The 24,210-nt window shown below is 38.2% G+C and overlaps 1 protein-coding gene across 5 annotated transcripts in view; it reads left to right on the top strand.

Moving 5' to 3' along the window:
- Positions 1–7,397, top strand: part of LOC139747321 (acyl-CoA:lysophosphatidylglycerol acyltransferase 1-like) — a 104,916-nt gene extending 97,519 nt beyond the window's left edge. For 4 of the 5 annotated variants that reach the window (XM_071659494.1, XM_071659495.1, XM_071659498.1 and 1 more), the window contains one exon: positions 4,937–7,309. In XM_071659494.1, coding sequence (XP_071515595.1) covers positions 4,937–5,215 — 279 coding nt within the window. In that variant the 3' untranslated portion in view covers positions 5,216–7,309. Of the gene's footprint in view, positions 1–4,936 lie in introns of all 5 variants that reach the window. The other variant, XM_071659497.1, reaches the window with a different exon arrangement.
- The last annotated feature ends 16,813 nt before the right edge of the window (positions 7,398–24,210 follow it).

The following is a 24,210-nucleotide window of genomic DNA, read 5'->3' as shown; positions in this document are numbered from 1 at the left end:
CTGATGATACAGCGCTGGTGGCTGATTCATGTAAGAAACTGCAGAAGCTGGTGACTGAGTTTGGTAAAGTGTGTATGTATGTGTATTATCCATTGTAGTGGCTACAGCAGAATATACATACTAAAGATATCTTGGACTTAGATGACACGAAACTTGAACATAGATATGTGTGGCAAACAAACAGCAAGAACTGTGCATGTGATTTGATATGAATTGCACTGCAGTTGGGCTAGTTGTCAAAGAATTAGATATATTTATGGGAAAGTGTAAGGAATATGTATTTATGCAGTCTAGGTACAGGAAACCACAATCAAGTATTAAACAAAAAGATATAGTAGAGGAAATCATTGGTTTGTTTTAGCTTACTACCATTTGTTATAAATCTGTTGCCGAGTGTAAAAACTTTCAAGCATATCCTCTGCTGCCCATAGCCTCTCCTCTTGCCACTCCCCTTCATCCTCCATCCCCTTTTACCCCACCTCTGTCTCACATGCCCTGAACTTGCATCAATCATCCACTACTTTTTTGACAGGGATGCAAAAGACCGAGACACAATTTACAATTGGCCAAAAGTGGACCAAATGGAATTTAATGAAGATTGATGTGAGACAGTATGATATGAGTCAGGGAAATATATTGTAGTATTGCCAGATAAAGACCCTAAAGGGAAATCAATAGAAAATGGGCCATTTGTAAAAGATCTGGTTGTCATCTTAAATGAGAAATTAGATTTTGGGTGTCATCTTAAATGAGAAACTAGAATTTTATCTCTTTTTATTTCTGATGCCTGTTCACTTCAGGAACTCCCTCAAGGGGATGGCCATGGCAAAGTCTCCTTGACTGGTGAACTCAAGTGTCACCTCTTTGCCTTTTAATGCCTCACCTTTATAAGGACTCTGGCAGAGGGCAAATTGAGCACAGTGTTTCTAGAGGCTCCTATCTAATGTTCATGCTGACTACTACTTATTGTTCGAATGTACTACTACCTAATGCGCACTCCTAAATGTTCCTACCTACTACTTCTACTTAATGCTCCTATCTAAAGTTTGTACCTACTACTTCTATCCATTGTCTTACCATTTTGCCAAAAGGCAAGGCTAACACATAGCACTCACTGCAGGAAAATCTAGAGTTCTAAAGAATGAGTTGTGTGAAGTGTTGTCAGTTGTTATGTGTGACAATGAGTTGTGTGAATTGTTGTCAGTTGTTATGTGTGACAAGGAGAGATTGTATGTTTGTGGACAGAATGCCACCACACCATGTGTGAATGAGGCAGAAAGAAAGGACATATTCCTGGGTCAGGAGGTGCAACTTGACAACCACTGAAGTGCTGGCTCACTATGCAGCTATCATTAACCCTCCTGATGTATAGGCAGGTAGTACCTGGTCCATAGCTGCTTACCAGTTACTACCTTCAGATTTCAGGGAGCACATTGAGAAGATAGCATTATCAAGTCAAAAGAAGAGTGGTGTGATTCTGAGAAGTTTTTGTGTAAAAAATAGAAATCTCTCTATCTGTCTATCTATCTATCTGCCTATCTATCAATCTATATATATCTCTGATGCCCGTTCTCTCTAGGAACTCTCATCAAGGGGTGGCCATGGCAAAAAAGTCTCCACTTATCCCTGTCCTTACTTACATACCTCTCTTGCATACACCATTCCATGCATTCTTGCTGTGTTTCTCTCCCTCCATTATCCTCCACCCTATTTGCCACTCATCATTCGAAATCTATTTATGAAAATGTTTAATGTATTCATGAGAAGCAGATTTGAATGTTGCTGTGTTGTATGGTCACGAACAAAACAGAATTTTAGAAATAAACATTCGAGAGAATCCAGAAACACTCGACAAGCATAATTGTGGGAAGAAAGCATATGAACTGCCATGAAAAGCTGAAAAAACAGCAATGATATAGCATAGAATGAAGAAAGGGAAAGATATGTGGTAATCTGTGCATGGTAAGAAATTTAAGGTGTAAAAGAAAGTATGTTAAACTTGAAAGCTTCTCAACAGGGAAGATACAGAGTTGTTAAATCTTCAAGAATACCATGGAACAAAAAAATCAAAAATATATCAGACAAGAATGTATGTCAGTCGAGCCAGGAAGATAGAACAATTAATCCTTGTACTGCCAGGAGAAATAAGAAACATGCATGAAATGACTATAGAAACATTTAAAGGAAAATGTGATTTATGGTTGAAATCAGAACAAGATGAACCAAGATATGATAATTATGTAAATGCAGGTGGCAGCTGAGAAGACTAGTCATACATCAAGCAATACTTGTTGTGAGTGCTTCATGATAGACCCACCTTTCTGGCTAAATCTCTTTCAAGGTACTCTTTCCTAACCTCTTTCCCACTACATCAGGAAATATGAGCTAGTTGTTTTGATGTAGTGTGTCATAATTCTAACAAAGCTCATGGGAGGGGAACATTATTTTAAAACGGGTGTTTTTAAGACTTCATTGAAAATTGTGATTCAAATTGTTAATTAATTGGTGCTCATCTAAATGATATACAGATATTATTATTTATTTTTTTATTTTGCTTTTTCGCTGTCTCCCGCGTTTGCGAGGTAGCGCAAGGAAAGACGAAAGAAATGGCCAAACCCACCCCATACACATGTATATACACACACGTCCACACACACAAATATACATACCTATACATCTCAATGTACACATATATATATACACACACAGACACATACATATATACCCATGCACACAATTTACACTGTCTGCCTTTATTCATTCCCATCGCCACCCCGCCACACATGGAATACCATCCCCCTCCCCCTTCAATAGTGCGGGGTAGCGCTAGGAAAAGACAACAAAGGCCTCATTCGTTCACACTCAGACTCTATCTGTCATGCAATAATGCCCGAAACCACAGCTCCCTTTCCACATCCAGGCCCCACACAGCTTTCCATGGTTTACTCCAGACGCTTCACATGCCCTGATTCAATCCACTGACAGCACGTCAACCCCGGTATACCACATTGATCCAATTCACTCTATTCCTTGCCCGCCTTTCACCCTCCTGCATGTTCAGGCCCCGATCACTCAAAATCTTTTTCACTCCATCTTTCCACCTCCAATTTGGTCTCCCACGTCTCGTTCCCTCCACCTCCGACACATATATCCTCTTGGTCAATCTTTCCTCACTCATTCTCTTCATGTGCCCAAACCATTTCAAAACACCCTCTTCTGCTCTCTCAACCACGCTCTTTTTATTTCCACACATCTCTCTTACCCTTACATTACTTACTCGATCAAACCACCTCACACCACACATTGTCCTCAAACATCTCATTTCCAGCACATCCACCCTCCTGTGCACAACTCTATCCATAGCCCACGCCTCGCAACCATACAACATTGTTGGAACCACTATTCCTTCAAACATAGCCATTTTTGCTTTCCGAGATAATGTTCTTGACTTCCACACATTCTTCAAGGCTCCCAGAATTTTCGCCCCCTCTCCCACCCTATGATTCACTTCCGCTTCCATGGTTCCATCCGCTGCCAGATCCACTCCCAGATATCTAAAACACTTTACTTCTCCAGTTTTTCTCCATTCAAACTTACCTCCCAATTGATGATATACAGTTATGACTTAAATTATTATTTTTATGAGTTTAATAACAATGGGCATCAGGCTTTGTTTTTATTTCCACAAATATTGAGCTGATAGTATCATTAGCTGCAAGACATCACCAGTTGCTTTGTTTCCTTTGTTTCTATTTGGTAGAAGTTTACCTTAGAAGTGCATAGTCAGCAAGAAAATCTCTACTTTCGGTATCTGACTAAGATTCAGTAATATCAGTTACATCTTTACTTCTAATGCAGCTGTCTTTGAAAATTTGTTTTGTATACTGTGGGGATATTAGTACGTAAGATAATTAATAAATGATTGGGATTGTTCAAAGAGTTACTGATTGAAGGGGTAAGATAGTTAATAAATGACTGGGATTGTTCAAAGAGTTACTGATTGAAGGGGAGTGGCCTTCTTCATGGGGCTTATAATTTCCTTTATCAAAATGCCTGAGTAAACTCAGAGAAGAGTCTACCAGAATGGGAAGCACTTTATCGTTAAGTGTAGCCCTTATTTTGTAAACTTCTCAGGCCATGTGAAAATACTACCTCAAGTTTATAAATTTATCTCCCTCTCCTTCTTGATTATTTTTGGGATTTTTGCCAATTATCCATGAAGAGAGGGGGGCCTGTCATTTCACTTTATAGCAGAGCTTGTTTTATCTTTTTTATCCCAAAATAATTGATGGAGGTAGTAGATTGGTTGGTTATGGTAGTCTTTGGAAGCATGACTCGAATAAGAGGATTGCTCTTTGCAATTATTTGTGTTATACAGCTTTTAAAACATTTGAATTTTGATTGTTTTATGCATTCCTATCCTGTTGATCCTGGTCACATATTTGCTGTGGTAGGTTTTACTTGGATACCCATGGAAAAAGTACAGTGGAAGAAATCATTTATTTTCTTAATGGTTGTCTCTTTTCTTGTTCACAGAGAAAAAAGTTAGTCATTTCTTTATATCATAGTTTTGTTTTCTACTTTGATAATGCTACCCCGTGTACAGTTCTGCCTTATTTATTGAACTCAACACTGTCCTTAGAAAAATAAATTTTTCACTTTCTGTATACAGTAATTTTTTGCTGTAATACCTTAGAATATTTTCATACACTTACATTTCAAATGTAAATGCTTGACAGTTACTTCAGTTTTGTTGTAATCAAACCAGCTTGAAAGAAAACCTGTCAAATCTTTGAGGTACTGATGATTAATTTTCTTGTCTTGAAGGTCAGTAAGAGGAAATGAGCTGTGTACCATGGAGAGAGATTATTCCAGAATACCTTGTATGCTTGTATTAGCATTGTAAACAAAATATCTTTTTCTTCCTGATTTCCAGATTCCTCGAGATGAAGAAGAGCTAACAAAATGGTTGTACACTCGATATGAGGAAAAGGAAGCAATGCTTCAGGATTACTATGATAATGGTACCTTTCCTGATGCTTTGACTCCTCATGCAGCTGAGTATCAACCAGAAAATGTGTGCAGATTAACAGGGGCCAGGGTAGTACATGATCCCTTGGAATTCATTCTGCGGCACTTTTTCTTTATTAGTTCAACTTATATTTGGATATGCATTTTATATTGGGTATACAAGACACTCTTTCAACTGATATGATGATCAGTCATGTGTTTGGAATACAGAGGTCATATACCAATGTTTTTTGGAAATGCCATTACCACAAGTAAGAATTTCAGATCAGTCAGTGATAGACTAATTGGAAGGGTTCTCTCCTTATGAACTCAAATATCTGAGTCACAGGGTGAAAAAGGCATATGAGGTTACTCTGCGAATAAGTACCTCTTACAGGATAGTAGAAAGAAGTAAATTTTCCTCAGCTGAAATAAGTATAAAGAGTTAAATGATAAATGATAGTTTGTAATTTGAGTGTTACATCTGTATGGGAAAGTCATTCTGAAATATTGTAACATTATCTGCAACATGAAAACTTGCATAATTTGTGGCATAATTAGAAATTTGAGAAATTAAGTATGGGTTTGTGTAAACAAAGTGAGTTCTAGTGTACTTGCAAAATTGTTTAGAAGAGAGAGAAAAGTTAGTGACAAAAAATGCAGCTTATATTGTGTAGTCATTGTCAAAATAGTAAAAAATGAGCACGTGTATGTAAGAATTCAGTGCAGTGATTGAATGAACTTTAGCTTTTCATCTTTCATATAGAAAAAGCACACTTTTCAATATCATGAGGATACATTCTTTATTTCTATATGTAGATTATGGTAGCTTCAAATATTTTTTCACATTCTGGTATCATGTACAATGCTTCCCACTGCAGATGTGACCATACTGTGACAATACAGCTGTGACATTGATAATGAAACTTACTGTGAATACAATCTTGGCCATTTTATAATTAGTAAGCTAGTTAGCAGTGGTCTAGGCTTACTATGACATTTCCTTCATCATATCATTGTCAGCCAAGCTAAGTGAAAGCTTACCCCATAGACATCATTCCCAGCCTTCTTTTTGTATTTCCTAGTATGCTTGTTGTATGCTTTATTTGATAAAGCATAGGTAATGATGCTTGAATAATGATGATGAAAGGTGAGTTTTCCATTGCCATTATACATTGATGGGCCTAAATGAGAGGAACTATTAGTTGGTAAGTACAGGACTTCAGGTAATGTAAGGAAGATGGTCAGATCTCTTCCTCAGGAACATTCCTAGTTTTTCATCCCCATTTTTCAGGTTTTAGTTCATAAACTCCAATAGTGATACTATAGTGGATTTGATACTGGCTCTTTATATCAAATTTGCATTTTTAAAAGTACATCAGTTAAGACTTTTACAAGTTTAGTCTGTTTCTTTGTATTTATGGACTTTATTTTTGGCATTGAAAACTAGACTGTGGCTGATGTTCTTTTATCCTTTCCTAAACTCGCTGTTTCCTACATTATCTATATATAGATCAAACCACTCATGTTTGAATTTCCTGAAACATGTTTAAAACTTCATGTTTTTAAACTTCATCATTGAACAAGCTAGAGTATCTGACATTATATCACTTATTTAATTTTGTATTACAGTCTCAGTTATGTAAACTAGGACAGAAGAATTTTTTTATCCTTATCAGTTGATTTAAAAATTTGTAGCAGACATATCTGAAATATGGTAAGTACATGCAGAATTCATTGATAGTATGAATACGATACCTGGAAGAAGGTATCATCTTTGGTAAACATTGATAATTCATTGCTACATTGAATGTACTGTAGTTTTATTTACACATGAGGCTGTCTTGAATGTTAGAGTGAGAGTAATTCTCCTTGTTAAGGATATTGTTTGACTTTTTGGTGTGTACCATTTTGTGATTCTAATTTTATTCAGAAGTTTGGCAGAGAGACTACTAGCTTGAACCAGGAAATGATAGAGATCCCTGCTTGCCAGTCAGTTTGATGGATGTGGGATGATTAAGATACGGAGTATATGAACTTACAATTGTTAATTATTTAGAAATGGATTCATTTGATTATGTGAAATTATGTAAATGGTAGTTACTAAAGGAAATTATGTTTTTCATTATTAAAAGGAATAGTGCCAAACATTCCTAGTCTTTAGATTTATTGGGAAATCAGTCTTAACATTTTACCATTATGATCTCAACCCTGCTCTGCTTTTTTTTTTTTTAAGCTGACTTGTGTAAGTTGCAGTAAATTGACTTTTATAATCATAATAGATATTGAGTTATTCCCATGCTGTCTGTGATACTACCATCCTCTTATATCTAGCCACAAGTTGTTGGAGCAATATGTGAGAGAGCGACATAAAAATGTTGTATTTAGAAGTATTTATGATTCAATTTCACCACATAAAGCTTATGATTCATAAAGTGTCTTTGTTTTTGTAGGACACACACACACACACACACACACACACACACACACACACACACACACACACACACACACACACACACACACACAGTACCAGAAGGCCTCAATTATTATCTGGCAGGAAAATAAGCTTCAAAACTCTGTGTTTGAGGACTCAGGAGTCAGCATCATCCTTAACCTTCCACCAGAGTCCCTCATTAAGATAAGAGTAAAGGAGACAAACTGTGTTCTGGCAAATATCAGAATAGCTTTGAAGTAAAAGATTGAGGAAATGTTTAGCAAGCTGTTCATTTCATGCATAACGCCAAAACTAGAATATGCTTCTCAAGTTTGGTCACCTCACTTAAAGAAGCACAAAGAGGTAATAGAGAAAGTTCAGAGGAGGGCAGCAAAGAAAGTACCAGAATTAAGAGGGCTTAGTTGCATAGTAAGGTTAAAGGTTTTAAATTTGCTGATCTTGGAAGAGAGAAGAGTGAGGGATGACCTGATAACATCCTTAAGTTTTTAAAACAGATCAATGATATGGACAGTGAACAGTTCTTTGAGGGATGTAGGGATAGAACAACCAAAGGACTTACATGAAATTAAGAAACTTGTTGAAAAAGATGTTAAGAAGTACTTTTATGTTGTAAGAGTCTTGGATGAATGGAATAGAATGATTGAGGGCATGGTTCAAGGAAACTGTATAGATGTATTTAAGTTGTATGATAGTAGAGAATATTCAAGAGATGGAGCCCCACAAGCAGAGAACTCACTCTTTATACAGTACTAATGGATGATTACAAATAGGTAATTACACATGTACAAATGCATACCCACACAGGGGTGTATTGAGATGTGCATTTGTGGATATTCAGGCAACATTCCAGCCAGCCAGCCAGCCAGCTAATATAATATGGAAGAGAGCAAGGAATGAGTACAGCAGAATGAGAAAAGAGGAATAGATAAATTTCTAAAAAGAATGTAGTGGATAAGGCAGGTAAAAATCCTAAACTTATCCATAAATTTATCGTAAGTAGATTGTCAGTTAAAGAGCAACTAGTCAGATTAAAGGATTCAGAGGGAAAAATAACAGAGGATGATGTTTGGATGTATGAGGAACTGAATAACAAGTTCAAAGGTGATTTACAGTAAACGACACTATAACCTAATTATTGTTGAGATGGGGTGAGGAGAAGACTTTAGAAAACATTGAGATTTCTAGAAGAGACATGAACAGAATACTAAAATGCTTTGACCCATACAAGACTCATTGCTGTGATGAAATTTCACAGTGTGTGCAGATACACTTGGTAGACCTCTTGAAATACTGTTTAAGATGTTGCTGGAGAAAGGCAAAGTGCTAAGGTTGTGGGAAAGGGAAAATTCATGTACAAAAATTCAATCCCACGCCACTGAATCCTGGTTATGTCCATAACACTGACTAAATCGTGTTTTAAGATCACGCCAGATATAGTAATATGGTTTGATCCCACATCTCTGGTAGTTTGCTGTGTTTTGATGAGAGACTGGGAAGAGGTGCTGAACTACAGACCAGTCTCCTTGTCGAGAGTGATCTGTAAGGTAATGGGAAAGTTAATCAGAAAGCAAATGGATAGCAATTTACCAAGAAGAAATCATCTTAAGTGAGAGGCAACAGTTTTTTAGGCTGTGTAGTTTGTTTGTATCGTGATTTCTAGAAATCATTTGATCCAGTACTGCATTGGAGGCTGATAAAGAAGCTGGAATATCAGGCAGTAATAAGAAGGAAATTCCTCTGATAAACAGAAGATTATCTTAATAGTAGCGGGTAAAAGACACACGTCACAGGAGCCTTCTTCAAATGGGTACAGGTCTTCAGTTGAGTGCACTAGGGTTCTGTTTTGGGACCATTATTCTTCTTGATCCAAATGAATGACTTGCCTAAAGGCAAGTTCTACCTAAATATGTTTGTAGATAATGTAAAAGTCAGGAGGGAAAGAAAAGTGAAAAGTAAGGGGGATTGCATCAGCTTACAAGAGGACTTAAACAGACTACAAGTTGGTCTGATACGTGGTTGATGAAATTCACCTTGGGCAAATAGAAAGTAATGAGGTTTAAACAAATTGGAAGAAGCCATCGATATGATTACTGTTTAGCAGGAAATGAGCTTTAGATTCTGTGTGCAAAAAGGAATTGAAAGTCAGGAGTGTCCCTAACCTATTCCCAGAGTCGCACACTAGGAGAAAAATAAATGAGACAAACTGTCTACCTATCTATCTGTCTGTATATCTGTCCCTATGTATATCTCTGATGCTTGTCCCCTTCAGGAACTCACCATCAAGGGGATGGCCGTAGCAAAAGTGTCTTCACTTATCCCTGTCCTTATATGCCTCCCTCTTGTATTCTTCCACTTGTTTCCCCATTTTACAGGTGGTCTTCCCCTCACACTAACCCCTTTAATTGTACTGTCATACACTCCTTGTAAACTCCCAATCTTGCAATCTTTCCACATGCCCATGCCCCCTCAAAGTATTATGTTTCACCCACTCTGCCACTCCACAATTCATTCCCTTTACATTCTCTGCCATACCATATCTCCCATACACCCTTTCATATCTTTCCTCATTCCATCTACTCATACCATATGCTCCTCCCAGATAGCTTATTTCCACAACTTGGATTCTTGACCTCTGTGGCTCATTCCTTGTCTATGTTTCAGTTGCATAGGTCAGGGTTGGGAGGACTGTGTGTGTCTTAATTCCCTCATCATTTCCACACTTACACTTCTACCCTTCATTATTCTATTAAGTGACAGTAATTCTTCTACCCTGTACTACTTTTTCCCTTATCTCTTCTTCCATATCACCAAACTTACTAAGACAGCTCCTAGTTACTTAAATTCTCTCACCTCTTTCAGTCTCTCCCTTCATATCCAAAAGAAAGTTTTTCTTCCTTCACTCAATATGGTTTTGCAAAATCTATACTTTTACTCTATTTTCTTTCAAACACCATTACTTTATTTTTACTTGCATTCACCTTCAGTTGCATACACACTTATGATCTTCTGCAACTCCACTCTCACCAAACAACACAGTATTATCTGCAAACAGGCTTTCCACTGTCCACCATACCTCACACCACACTCCATTTCAGCTCCCCCTTTCCTGAGTTTTCCTTTCATCTTTCTCATCACTCCATCCATACATATATTAAAGAGCCACTGTGACATTACACGGCTCTGCCTCAAACCCACATGTAATCATGTAATCCAAAACTTTCACTCAATTCTCCATCCGCTCTTACACATGCATTCGCTCCTCTATAGAAGGCTTTCACACCATCCAGCAGTTGTCCCTGTATCCCATGTATCCTTAACATATCCCTTAAAGCATTCCACTTGATGCTGTCATACGCTTTCTCCAGATCCATAAAAGCTGCATACAACTTCTTACCTTTCACTAAATACTTTACCATGGTCATCTTTACCACAAAAATCTGATCCACACATCTCATACCTTTCATAAAACCCCCTTGCTCCTCACTTATTCTGCATTCAGTCACTTCCATCACTCTTATCAGTCAACATTCTTGCATGCACTTTTCCTGGTATACTTAACAGACTTATTCTCCTGTAAGTGCTACATACATCACCTTTTCTATTGAATAAAGGAACAATAATAGCCTTCACCCAATCCTCAGGCACAACCTTCTATTTCAGTGCTAAATTACATATCAGATGCATCCACTCTTATCACACTTTCTCCTCCATACTTCAGCATTTCAGCCATAATCCCATCCACTCCAGGTGCCTTTCCACCCTTCATTGTCATTATTGTTCCTTTTGCCTCTCTTCTTGCTGTAGGCCCTTTGCACTTATGTCCTATTCCTTCCATCTTCCATACCCATGCATGTAACATTTGCTGCCTCACCTTATCCCACATTCATCTGTTCTTCAAAATCCTCTTTCCATCTGCCTTTCAGTACCACCTTTTGATTCAGCAACTCCCTTTCCTTACTTCTCATATTAACATTTCCACTTGTACATCCATCTCTCCTTTTTCACCCCTTCCAATTCTTTTCACTCGAGTTTCTTCCAAAATCTTCATATATTCTTTCTTTGCTTTTCATTATTAGCTTCTTAACATTCCACTTATACATCTTATATTCTTCCCTTCTCCTTTGCTGAACTTCCACTTGTACATTCCTTTCAAGCAACCTACCATATGCCTTTTTCTTATCTTCCACAGCATTTCTAATCTTTTCTGTCCACCATTCATTGCCCTTTTTATTTTCTGTATCTCATGACCTTGTATCAAACTACTAATTGTGCAACCTTTAATAGTATTTCTTTAAATATTTTAAATACCTCATTCACACATGACTGCATCACTATATTCATTGCGCTTTTATCGAAACTTTTCCTCACCCTCATTTCATACTCATTTCTGCATTTTTCTGATTCATCCTCTCACTTGTCAACTTTTTTATCCCTCCATTCTTCCTTTCACCATTCCTCCACTTCTCCCTGATCCTCATCCACATAAGAACTGCAAAATTGACAGTCTCCAAAGAATCCTCTCGCAACTCTAGCATCTAGCAAGACCTTTTTCATTCTTTCATCCACTGCCACAGTCAATTCTTTCTCATCCATGTGTGCCTGTGGATCATCCTATGCTGAAAAGAGGAGTGTGTAAGGTATAGTCCCCTCTAACCACAGACATCCACAAGAAAACTTCCATTCTCATTTACTCCAGGCACCCCACTTACCAACTATCTTGCCAGTTTCATCATCTCTTACTTTTGCATTTGTATCATCCATTACAACCATGATTCTCTCATTCTCAAACATTAATTACAGTCACTCAAACTTCAGAAATGCTTCATTTCATCCTTTCTCACAGTCTTCATATTCACATGTATTCATGCATACTTCACCATTCAAAACTTTCCTTTCACCCACACTATTCTTGATCCATTCCATCCATGCTCTGTAACACCCTCCTACACTCTCAGTGATAGCAGCAGTGCACATCCTTCTTTCCCTCTTCCCTGGTAATTTTCATTCATTTCCATCCATATCGCTCCTTCCATAACTTGCATTAATTTCTGTTTTCACTCCATACACTCTGCCCAACTGTATGGGTTCCCCAAGCTATATTTTTTAAACTTCTCTTAAAGCTCTTTTTTTTACTCTCATCAGCTATCCCATTTACAGTAAGCCCCATGACCCACAGTCGCTCATCCCATTTATTCCTTGGCATAACTGGTAGGCTCCAATGCTGCTTCTTAGCCTTTTGTGCATCATCCTTGACAGGCCACTGGCAGAAGGCAATTCCAGTGCAGTGCTCCCTAGAGACAGCTAGGCTCTCAGTGTCCAAAAAACTAAATACTCCAGCACACCTCAAGTCTTTGTATTTAAAAGGAAAACTACCACTGCTATTTCCCTGTTGGAGTTGGGCAACACTTCCCCCCCTTAGTTCCACCCTAAAGGGTATAATAACAAGTTTAGCATAAGAAGGCGGGATGAGACTTGGATACTCTGAAAAACTGGAGTATCCCCTTGAGGGACTGAAATTTGGAACTTTCCCAATTTTAAGCCTGTCAGAGTAGCAGCACCTCCAAACCTCATTGGTTACAATGTTGCTTCTGCCACTGGCCTCAGGCAGTTATCAGAATAGCTTTCAGGTATATGGATAAGGATATATTTAGTAATATCCTCATATCCTACTTGAGGCCAAAATTAGAATGTGCTTTTCATGTTTAGTCACTGCTTCTAAAGGAGCACATAGAGCTAATATAGAAGCTTCAGAGGAGGGCAACAAAGATGGAACGAAAAATTGAGAACTGAGTTACAGGGTTTTAGGCTAAAGCTTGAATTTTTCTCACCTTGGAAGAAAGATAAATGAGGGGTGACCTGATAACAACCTTAAAGTTTTTAAAATCAATTGATGATGTGGACAGTGAACAGCTCTTTGAGAGATGTAGAGATAGAGCAACCAGACAACATAACATGAAGTTAAGGAAGAACCTTGTTCAAGAAGATGCAAAGAAATACTTTTATAGTATAAAAATGGTGGTTGAATGAAGTAGAATGACTGAGGACATGGTTAATGCAGACAGCATACATAAATTTAAGAAGTGTGATGGTGGAGAATGTTCAGAAGATAGGGCCTTATGAGTATAAAATTTCCTCTCTGTACAGTACTAATAGGTCATTTAACACACACACACACACACACACTAGGAAAATTCAAAGAGGGAGAGATGGTAGAATCACATGAGAATGATTATTTAGAAATGTTGTAGGAAGTTGTTGAAAAGCAAGACCAGAAGTTAAGTAAGAGTTAGAAAACAGAAAAACCAAAGAATCAGCTCAAAAAGGATAATGAAGGGTGTCATGAGGTGAGAAAGGAGCTCAAAGGATCAAGATATTGAGTAAAAGAATATTAACACCAGTTCACATTAGATTAGGGAAATCATTGGGTACATAACTAAAAGAAGGTAGAATGGTAAAGGAGCAGGAAAGGTTGACAGGCTGTTCTAGATGTCTCAAGAGTATGTTGGTCAGGTTGAATTGCCTAACATGCGTTACATAAACTTTTGAAAATAGTGGGCTGATAGGGGTAGAGGGAACAGAGTCTAGTGCTGCTCTGTTGATTCTGAACATGAATTATGCTGAAGGAAAGGGACTCAAATACATTGTAACAGAGAAGCCCATGAGATTGTGTGAAGCTGTGTACAGAGCATTTAGGAAACTTTATGATCCCATTGTTGAAAAATTCGGAAACGTACAGAGAAACATAGAGGTTAATGAATAAAAACTATTGGACTTACCCTTAAACTTTAAGCTAGACACATAGAGGTTGATGAATAAAAACCATTGGACTTATAAAGTGGGTGGCATTAAAGTTAGAGAGGGTGATAAACTAGGGGGTTGACAGACAGAAACTTTTATTTTTGGGCTGGTTGAAGATCATAGACCTGATAAAGTGAGAAGGAGAAAGAAAGAAGAAATACTCATTAAAAGATTACTGGAGTCTGTGTAATTACAAAATGCAATTTCAGTGACAGAGGAAAAAAGAATAGGTGGTTATAGTCAAGACATAAGGGGATGTCCAATTTATGGTTATATATGCTTTGGAGTTATCTAGCCAAGAGGATAATTAGGAAGTGAAAGAAATATAAAAACAAGGCAGACTTTGGTGGGATTTTCATCAAATGTAATGGGACTAGGGAAGAGAGGAAGAAAAGTAAAGAATACAGTCAGATGAAAAAAGAAACAGGAGAAACCAAATGAGGCAAGTGTATGGAGCACCTTTCAGCACCTCATATAGACTAGGAATGTTAGGTGATGGAAATGTCAGCGAGAGTAATGTACAGAAATGCTGATGGACTAGTGGTATGTGGTAAAGAAGAGAAATTTAGGGATCGTATTAGGGAAATTATGCCTGATATTGTTTAGGTTGTGGAAACAAAGTTTAATACAGGTTGAGTATCCCTTATCCAAAATGCCTGGTACCAGAAGTGTTTCATATCTTTTTTTTTTTTTTTTCAGATTTTGGAATATTTGCAAATGATATATCTTGGGGATGGGAACCCAAGTCAAAACACAAAATCCATTTATGTTTTATATACACCTTATACACTTAGCCACAGAATAATTTATACAATATTTTTGATAATCTTGCGCATGAAACAAAAGTTTGTGTAACACTGATCCCATCAGAAAGCTGTGTCACATCCTCAGCCACCCATGTTGAGAATCTGGTTGTTTGGCATCACCTTCGTTCCTGATTCTGAATTTATATGCTATTGATGAGCAATCATTTTCTTACCCTTATTCTTACTTATGTACTTGACAGTAAAAAAAATATGAAATACCATTAATACAATGAAAAAATAATTTGTTTAGGGTAACTAAGCAGCACAATAGCATCAGCAGAATACCAGTATCAGCTGTTAAACAGTAACAACAACAAACAACTGCAGGCTTTGTTTCCACCTACAATGCTGTGTTTTGATTAAAAGGTTACAGTGCACTGTCTTTTAATTTTTATGTTTTATTTGAGATATAAAAACAAGTGAGCATTTGATTTACAATGATTACAGATAGCTGTAGATGTAATGAAAACTAAATGTGAGAAAAAATTTCATCACAATAATGTTGCTGGTCATGTTATGCTCGAACATGGCATTTTAGTTGGAGATGAAATTCAGATTTCAACAAAAAATAATGTTTTGCACTTACCAAAAAAAAAATTGATCTCCACTGCTTTGTGATAAGCAGATGCTTTATCACCACAAATTTTTGAAAATTTAATGCTGCGTTGTTTCTTAAATTTCTGTAAGCAACCTGTTGAATATTCACAGTTCCCATCAATTTTCAGTTCATCATGATATATCTTTGCTTGTTTCATGATCAGCATACCATTCAGTGGCATGTGTTCTCTGCAATGCTGACAGATCCACTCCTTTTATACATGATTGAGATTTTCATTTTTAGCTTTATGCAGTGTTTTTCTATTTTTCATTAGCGTCTGCTCTTCACTTTCAGCATAAAACTTCAAGAGTTTATCCTTCTGTTTCTTCATGTCATAGATGGTGGTCATTCCAACACTGTACTCTTCTGTAAGACATTTCACACTTAAACTTCTGTCCAGTTTTTCGAACAGCTTGACTTTCTGTGCTATAGATAAACATAAATACTTCCTCGTTTTCTTATCACTGCTACCCATAGGGGTATCTGTAAGCCTTTTTGACATTTTCAACACTATCTTTGTACCACAGAGCAGATAATAAGCAAAAAATGCTGAATACTAAAAGATCATGACTAATACAAGGCTCATTGTCCTGATGAAGTTTCATCACCTGTTGAAAATATGTGTAGATACACAAGACAAACCTCTTGAAATACATTTGAAGATGTTGGAAAGAGATAAAGTGCCAAGGTAGTGAAAAAGGAACAGGCACTGATAAATCTGGTCTTTAAGGTTCTGGAAAAGATGATCAGAAAGCAAATGGATCTTTCTACTGTGGTGAAATTACCTAAGACAGCACAGTTTTAGGGAAAAGAGATCATGCGTAAGAAACCTTTTAGATTCTTGGAGACCTTGAGCTCTGTCTTAGACGAAATTAAGGCTGGATGAATTGTTTGCATGTGGACTGCCAGAAGGCATTAGACATTATATTGCATGGGATATTTACAAGGTGGATCACCAGGCAGGAATAAGAGGAAAACTCCTTCAATGGATAGGATATTAAATGGAAGGGAACAGAGGACATATCAGAAGAGCCTTCTCAGAATTGGTTAAAGTCAACAGCAGAGGCTGCAGGAATCTTTTCTGGGGCCATTACTCTTTTGATCTATATAAATGACTCGCCAGAAGGTGCAGACTCCTACCTGGATATGTTTGCAAATGATGTAAAAGTCATGAGGGAAGAGAAAAGCATGAAAAATTGCATCATTGTACTACGGGATCTTGACAAACTCCACTTTGTCTGATACATGGTTGATGAAGTTCAACACAAGTAAGATAATAAAGATTGGTGTCAGTGAAAGGCCTTGATATGATTATCCACTAGCTTTCACAGGAAACAAGCTTGAGGAATCTTTGTATTAGAGTCCCACCTTAGGGGAGTGGTTAAGGTGACTAACTTTCAGCTAGATGATATTAGAATAGCGTTCAAGTTTTTGGATAAGTAAATGAAAATATTCAGCAAGCTGTGTACGTCATACTTGAGGCCAAAACTAGACTATCATTTTAAAGTTTGGTCACTGCACCTAAAGACACACAAAGAGCTAATACAGAAGGTCCAGAGGAGAGTCCCTAGATATGCCCTTCTTTGAAGAGAGGAGTGAGGGATGACCTGATCTCGCACTTCAAAATTATCAGTGATATAGACAGTGAACAGTCCTTGGAAAGATGCAGGGATAAAACAATTAGAGGACACACTGTGAAATTAAGCAAGAAAATAGTTAAAAATTACATAAGGAAGTACATTTCATTGATATATGAGCAATGGATGAATGGAATAAAGTGACTGAAGATGTTAATGTAGACAGTATAGAGAACAATTAGAAGTTGCATGATAGAAAATGTTCAAATGATAGGGCTCCATGAGTGTAAAACTCTCTCCCTGTACAGTCTAAATAGGTGATTATAAATAGAGAATTGAAAACACACATACACATGCCCCCACAGAATTGTAATGATCAAGAACAAATAAACAATGATAACAATGAAGAAACAGATAGGACATGTTGTGATGACAGGGCATCATAGAGAAGTGGGTTTTCAGAGTGTATATAAGAAAGTAAGTTTCCTTTATCAACATGTTGGTAAAATGCTGTGATAAGAGGGACTGATACGTTATCATTGGTAGATATTTTTACATACTAAAATAGATATTGAGAATATTATATATAATACTCCATTTGGAAAAAGTGATCATAAATTGCTCTAGTTTTACTTAGTGGTAACTGAGGATGTTAAAACAGATGAGGTGAGACAGGATCGAAAGAAAAGACAATAGTACAAGCAATAAAATTTTGGACAGGTTCTATGGTAACTTGCATTTGGAGATGGAGTTCAGCAACAGGTTCTATGGTAACTTGCATTGGGAGATGGAGTTCAGCAACAGGTTCTATGGTAACTTGCACTGGGAGATGGAATTCAGCATTCAGTAACCACGGCATTGCTGTAAGAGGTTCTTTGAAGTTTATAGTGAAGGATGGGAACATGGGTACCTCAAGCCTCAGATACTGAGGGAAGGCTGAGAGAGAAGGAGGAATGGTTTAATAAAAGAAGTCAAATAGCAAAGAAGCTTAGAGATGTGCAGTGGTGAAGATGTTCATGGCAATCCTGCTAGCCAGCATTTTCAAGGTATAAGAGATTAAGGAATGAGTATAGCAGGATAAGAATGGAGGAGCAAAGTAACTTTGAAAAGAATGTTGTGGACAAGGCCAGAGAAATAGAACTTTTCCAGAAATTCATCAGGAATAAATTATCAGTTAAATAGCAGCTAGTCAGGCTAAGAGATTCAGAGGGAAAAATATATGAAACTGAATAACAAATTTAAAAGTGTTTTCATTATGGGAGACACTACATGGGGAGGAGGATTTTAGAGAACATTGAGATGTCTAGTAGACATTTAACAGAATACCAAAAGTTCTTGACCATACAAGGATCATGAAATTTGATAAAATCATATCATATATGCTAAAGATGTGTACAGGTACCCTGACAGACCTCATGGAACACTGTTCAAGATATTCCTGAGAAAGGCAAAGTGCCAGGGGATTGGAAAGGGCCAGCTAATATTATACCTGTCTAAAAGAAAGGGGACTAGGAGTGGCACTGGACTACAGGCCAGCATCACTTACAGGGGAAATTATGTAAGAGAGACAGCATGGTATTAGAAAAAAAGAGTAGGTTGTGTAATGAACCTATTAGATTTCTGTGCTACCTGTATATAAGAAAGGGGTCTGAGAGTGACACTGAACTACAGGCCATTATCAGTTACAAGGGGAACTGTGTGAGAGACAGCATGGTATTAGGGAAAAGAGGTTGTGTAATGAAACTTGTAGATTTCTGTGAGGGAGTTAGCTTTTTCTTTGACAAAATGGATGGCTAGGTGGATAGTTTGTGTCTGAGCTTCCAGAAAGTTTGACAGTGTATTGCATAGGAGGCTGACCAACTTCTCCCCTCACCCTTATTTTTTCAATCATGTTCTGAAAAATGATTTTTTTCTAGATTCATTTTTGAAGTGTTTACATATAGACAAAGCACTATTTTAGAAAATATTACATTATTCACAAATACAGTGAATCCGAGTTATCTCTACGAATACACAAATAATTGTTGAAAAATAGAAAATGCATGTTTATGAATTTTAGCTTGTAAATAGACATTAAGAATGGTAATGAAAAATGAATTTATTTAAAGAAATGCATAAGATTTATCATTTCAATACTTGTAATAAGGTAACATTTATTATTTCCATTTACCTGTGACACTGACATCAACCTTTGTCCTGCATATCTGTGTGTCTCTTAAACTCTTATATCATTAAGTTCATCAAACTCTTATTTTATCATTTAGTTCATCACAGTATCAAGGATATTGCAGAAGACTATTACATTTTTTGATGTTCACATTGTATAACTTACAGTGTTATTACCAGCAAAACCAAATTGTTAGGCATGTGCAATATGAGATAAGGATGTCAAAGTTGTAGCCTGTATTATACTAGTTTGTGTATCTGCAGAGTCATCTGTGTCATATTCTTCATTACTCTACAATTAGAAAAAAAAAAAAAAAAACAGTGGGAGGGCAAACCAAAATAAACCAAATTCATGCACCTCTTTCAAGAGGCCTTGTCGTGCCGTATGCACGCACATGTAAATAAATTTTGGACTGTCCAAGTCAGAGCTTGTCTCCTCACTGGATGAAATATTATCTTCAATAATGTGTGTGCATAGTTATCACTCAGCATATTAGGGGTGAAAAAACATTGGGAAAGCAAGCAGAAATAAGCCTGACACTTGCATCTCATCTGAGAGATTCCTCACCTTGCTATCATCTCCAGATGGAAATATATGCTTGTTTCTTTCCTATCCCTGGGGATAGGGGAAAAAGAATACTTCCCACGCATTCCCCACATATCGTAGAAGCTGACTAAAGGGGACGGGAGTGGGGGGTTAGAAACCCTCCCCTCCTTGTATTTCAACTTTTTAAAGGGGGAAACAGAAGAAGGAGTCATGCAGGGAGTGCTCATCCTCCTCAAAGGCTCAGATTGGGGTGTCTAAATGTGTGTGGATGTAACTAAGACGAGATAAAAGGAGAGATAGGTCGTATGTTTGAGGAAAGGAACCTGGATGTTTTGGCTCTGAGTGAAACGAAGCTCAAGGGTAAAGGGGAAGAGTGGTTGGAGAATGTTTTGGGAGTAAGGTCAGGGGTTGGTGAGAGGACAAGAGCAAAGGAAGGAACAGCACTACTCCTGAAACAGGACTTGTGAGTGTATGTGATCGAGTGTAAGAAAGTAAACTCTAGATTGATATGGGTAAAACTGAAAGTGGATAGAGATAGGTGATAATTGGTGCTTATGCACCTGGGCATGAGAAGAAAGATTATGAGAGGCAAGCATTTTGGGAGCAGCTGAGTGAGTGTGTTAGCAGTTTTGATGCTCGAGATTGGGTTCTAGTGATGGGTGATTTGAATGCAAAGGTGAGTAATGTGGCAGTTGAGGGAATAATTGGTGTACATGGGGTGTTCAGTTTGTAAATGGAAATGGTGAAGTGCTTGTAAATTTGTTTGCTGAAAAAGGACTAGTGATGGGGAATACTTGGTTTAAAAAGAGAGATATACATAAGTATACATATGTAAGTAGGAGAGATGGCCAGAGAGCATTACTGGATTACATGTTAATTGATAGGCGCATGAAAGAGAGACTTTTGGATGTTAATGTGCTGAGAGGTGCAACTGGAGGGATGTCTGATCATTATTTGTGGAGGCAAAGGTGAAGATTTGTAGAGGTTTTCAGAAAAGAAGAGAGAATTTTGGGGTGAAGAGAGTGGGGAGAGTAAGTGAGCTTAGGAAGGAGACTTGTGTGAGGAAGTACAAGGAGAGACTGAGTGCAGAATGGAAAAAGGTGAGAGCAAAGGATGTAAGGGGAGTGGGGGATGGAATGGGATGTATTTACGAAAGCAGTGATGGCTTGTGCAATAGATGCTCGTGGCATGAGAAGCATGGGAGGTGGGCAGATTAGAAAGGGTAGTGAGTGGTGGGACGAAGAAGTAAGATTATTAGTGAAAGAGAAGAGAGAGGCATTTGGACGATTTTTGCAGGGAAATAATGCAAATGAGTGGGAGATGTATAAAAGAAAGAGGCAGGAGGTCAAGAGAAAGGTGCAAGAGGTGAAAAAGTGGGCAAATGAGTGTTCGGGTGAGAGAGTATCATTAAATTTTAGGGAGAATAAAAAGATGTTCTGGAAGGAGGTAACTAAAGTGCGTAAGACAAGAGAACAAATGGAAACATCGGTGAAGGGGGCTAATGGAAAGGTAATAACAAGTAGTGGTGATGTGAGAAGGAGATGGAGTGAGCTTTTGAAGGTTGTTGAATGTATTAGGTGATAGAGTGGCAGATATAGGGTGTTTTGGTCGAGGTGGTGTACGAAGTGAGAGGGGTCAGGAAGAATGATTTGGTAAACAGTGAAGAGGTAGTGAAAGCTTTGTGGAAGATGAAAGCTGGCAAGGCAGTGGGTTTGGATGGTATTGCAGTGGAATTTATTAGAAAAGGGGGTGACTGTGTTGTTGACTGGTTGGTGAGGATATTCAATGTAAGTATGACTCATGGTGAAGTGCCTGAGGATTGGCAGAATGTATGCATAGTGCCATTGTACAAAGGCAAAGGGGATAAAGGTGTGTGTTCAAATTACAGAGGTAATCTGAGGGTGAAGGCATGTACAGAGCATCAGATTGGGGAAGAGCAGCATGGTTTTAGAAGTGGTAGAGGATATGTGGATCAGGTGTTTGCTTTGAAGAATGTATGTGAGAAATACTCAGAAAAACAAATGGATCTGTATGTAGCATTTATAGATCTGGAGAAGATATATGATAGAGCAGATAGAGATGCTTTGTGGAAGGTCTTAAGAGTACATGGTGTGGGAGGCAAGTTGCTAGAAGCAGTGAAAAGTTTTCATTGAGGATGTAAGGCATGTGTACGAGTAGGAAGAGAGGAAAGTGATTGGTTCTCAGTAAATGACGGTTTGTGGCAGGGGTGTGTGATGTCTCCATGGTTGTTTAATTTGCTCATGGATGGGGTTGGTGGGGAGGTGAATGCAAGAGTTTTGGGGAGAGGGGCAAGTATGCAGTCTGTTGGGGATGAGAGGGCTTGGGAAGTGAGTCAGCTGTTGTTCGCTAATGATACAGCGCTGATGGCTGATTCAGGTGAGAAACTGCAGAAGCTGGTGACTGAGTTTGGTAAAGTGTGTGAAAGAAGAGAGCTGAGAATAAATGTGAGTAAGCAAGGTTATTAGGTACAATAGGGTTGAGGGACAAGTCATTTGGGAGGTAAGTTTGAATGGAGAAAAACTGGAGGAAGTGAAGTGTTTTCGATATCTAGGAGTGGATTTGGCAGTGGATGGAACCATGGAAGCAGAATTGAGTCTGAGGGTGGAAGAGGGGGCGAAAGTTCTGGGAGCGTTGAAAAATGTGTGGAAGGTGAGAACATTATCTCGGAAAGCAAAAATGGATATGTTTCAAGGAATAGTGGTTCCAACAATGTTATATCGTTGTGAGGCATGGGCTATAGATAGGGTTCTGCGGAGGAGGGTGGATTTGTTGGAAATGAGATGTTTGAGGACAATTTGTGGTGTGAGGTGGTTTGATCGATTAAGTAATGAAAGGGTAAGAGAGATGTGTGGTAATAAAAAGAGTGAGGGCAAGAGAGCAGAAGAGGGTGTATTGAAATGGTTTGGTCACATGGAGAGAATGAGAGAGGAAAGATTGACAAAAAGGATATATGTGTCAGAGGTGGAGGGAACAAAAAGTGGGAGACCAAATTGGAGGTGGAAGGATGGAGTGAAAAAGATTTTGAGCGATTGGGGCCTGGACATGCAGGACGGTGAAAGGCGTGCAAGGAATAGAGTGAATTGGAATGATTTGGTACATTGGGGTCGATATGCTATCAGTGAATTGAATTAGGGCATGTGAAGCATCTGGGGTAAACCATGGAAAGTTTTGTGGAGCCTGGATGTGGAAAGGGAGCTTTGGTTTCGGTGCATTATACGTGACAGCTAGAGACTTGAGTGTGAACGAATGTGGCGTTTGTTGTCTTTTCCTTGCACTACCTCATACGTGTGTGGGGGGAGGGGGTTGTCATTTCATGTGTGGTAGGGTGGCGACGGGAATGGATGGAGGCAGCAAGTATGAATTATGTACATGTGTATATGTGTGAATGTCTGTGTATGTATATATATGTATACATTGATATGTATATCCCTGGGGATAGGGGAGATGTGTATATCTCATGACCATGAGAGGCAAGTGTTTTGGGAGCAGCTGAATGAGTGTGTTAGTGGTTTTGATGCACAAGATCAGGTTATAGTGATGGGTGATTTGAATGCAAAGGTTAGTAATGTGGCAGTTGAGGGAATAATTGGTATACATGGGGTAATCAGTGTTGTAAATAGAAATGGTGAAGAGCTTGTAGATTTATGTGCTGAAAAAGGACTGGTGATTGGGAATACCTGGTTTAAAAAGCGAGATATACATAAGTATACGTATGTAAGTAGGAGAGATGGCCAGAGAGCGTTATTGGATTACGTGTTGATAGGCACGCGAAAGAGAGACTTTTGGATGTTAATGTGCTGAGAGGTGCAACTGGAGGGATGTCTGATCATTATCTTGTGGAGGCGAAGGTGAAGATTTGTAGGGGTTTTCAGAAAAGAAGAGAGAATGTTGGGGTGAAGAGAGTGGTGAGAGTAAGTGTGCTTGGGAAGGAGACTTGTGTGAGGAAGTACCAGGAGAGACTGAGTGCAGAATGGAAAAAGGTGAGAAAAAAGGAGGTAAGGGGAGTGGGGGAGGAATGGGATGTATTTAGGGAATCAGTGATGGCTGGCGCAAAAGATGCTTGTGGCATGAGAAGCGTGGGAGGTGGGTTGATTAGAAAGGGTACTGAGTGGTGGGATGAAGAAGTAAGATTATTAGTGTAAGAGAAGAGAGAGGCATTTAGATGATTTTTGCAGGGAAAAAATGCAAATGAGTGGGATGTATAAAAGAAAGAGGCAGGAGGTCAAGAG

This window comes from Panulirus ornatus, chromosome 68 (assembly GCF_036320965.1).
Source record: "Panulirus ornatus isolate Po-2019 chromosome 68, ASM3632096v1, whole genome shotgun sequence".
Lineage (NCBI taxonomy): Eukaryota > Metazoa > Arthropoda > Malacostraca > Decapoda > Palinuridae > Panulirus > Panulirus ornatus.
Note: the sequence above shows the minus strand (reverse complement) of the source record. Positions and strands in the feature narration are given on the sequence as shown.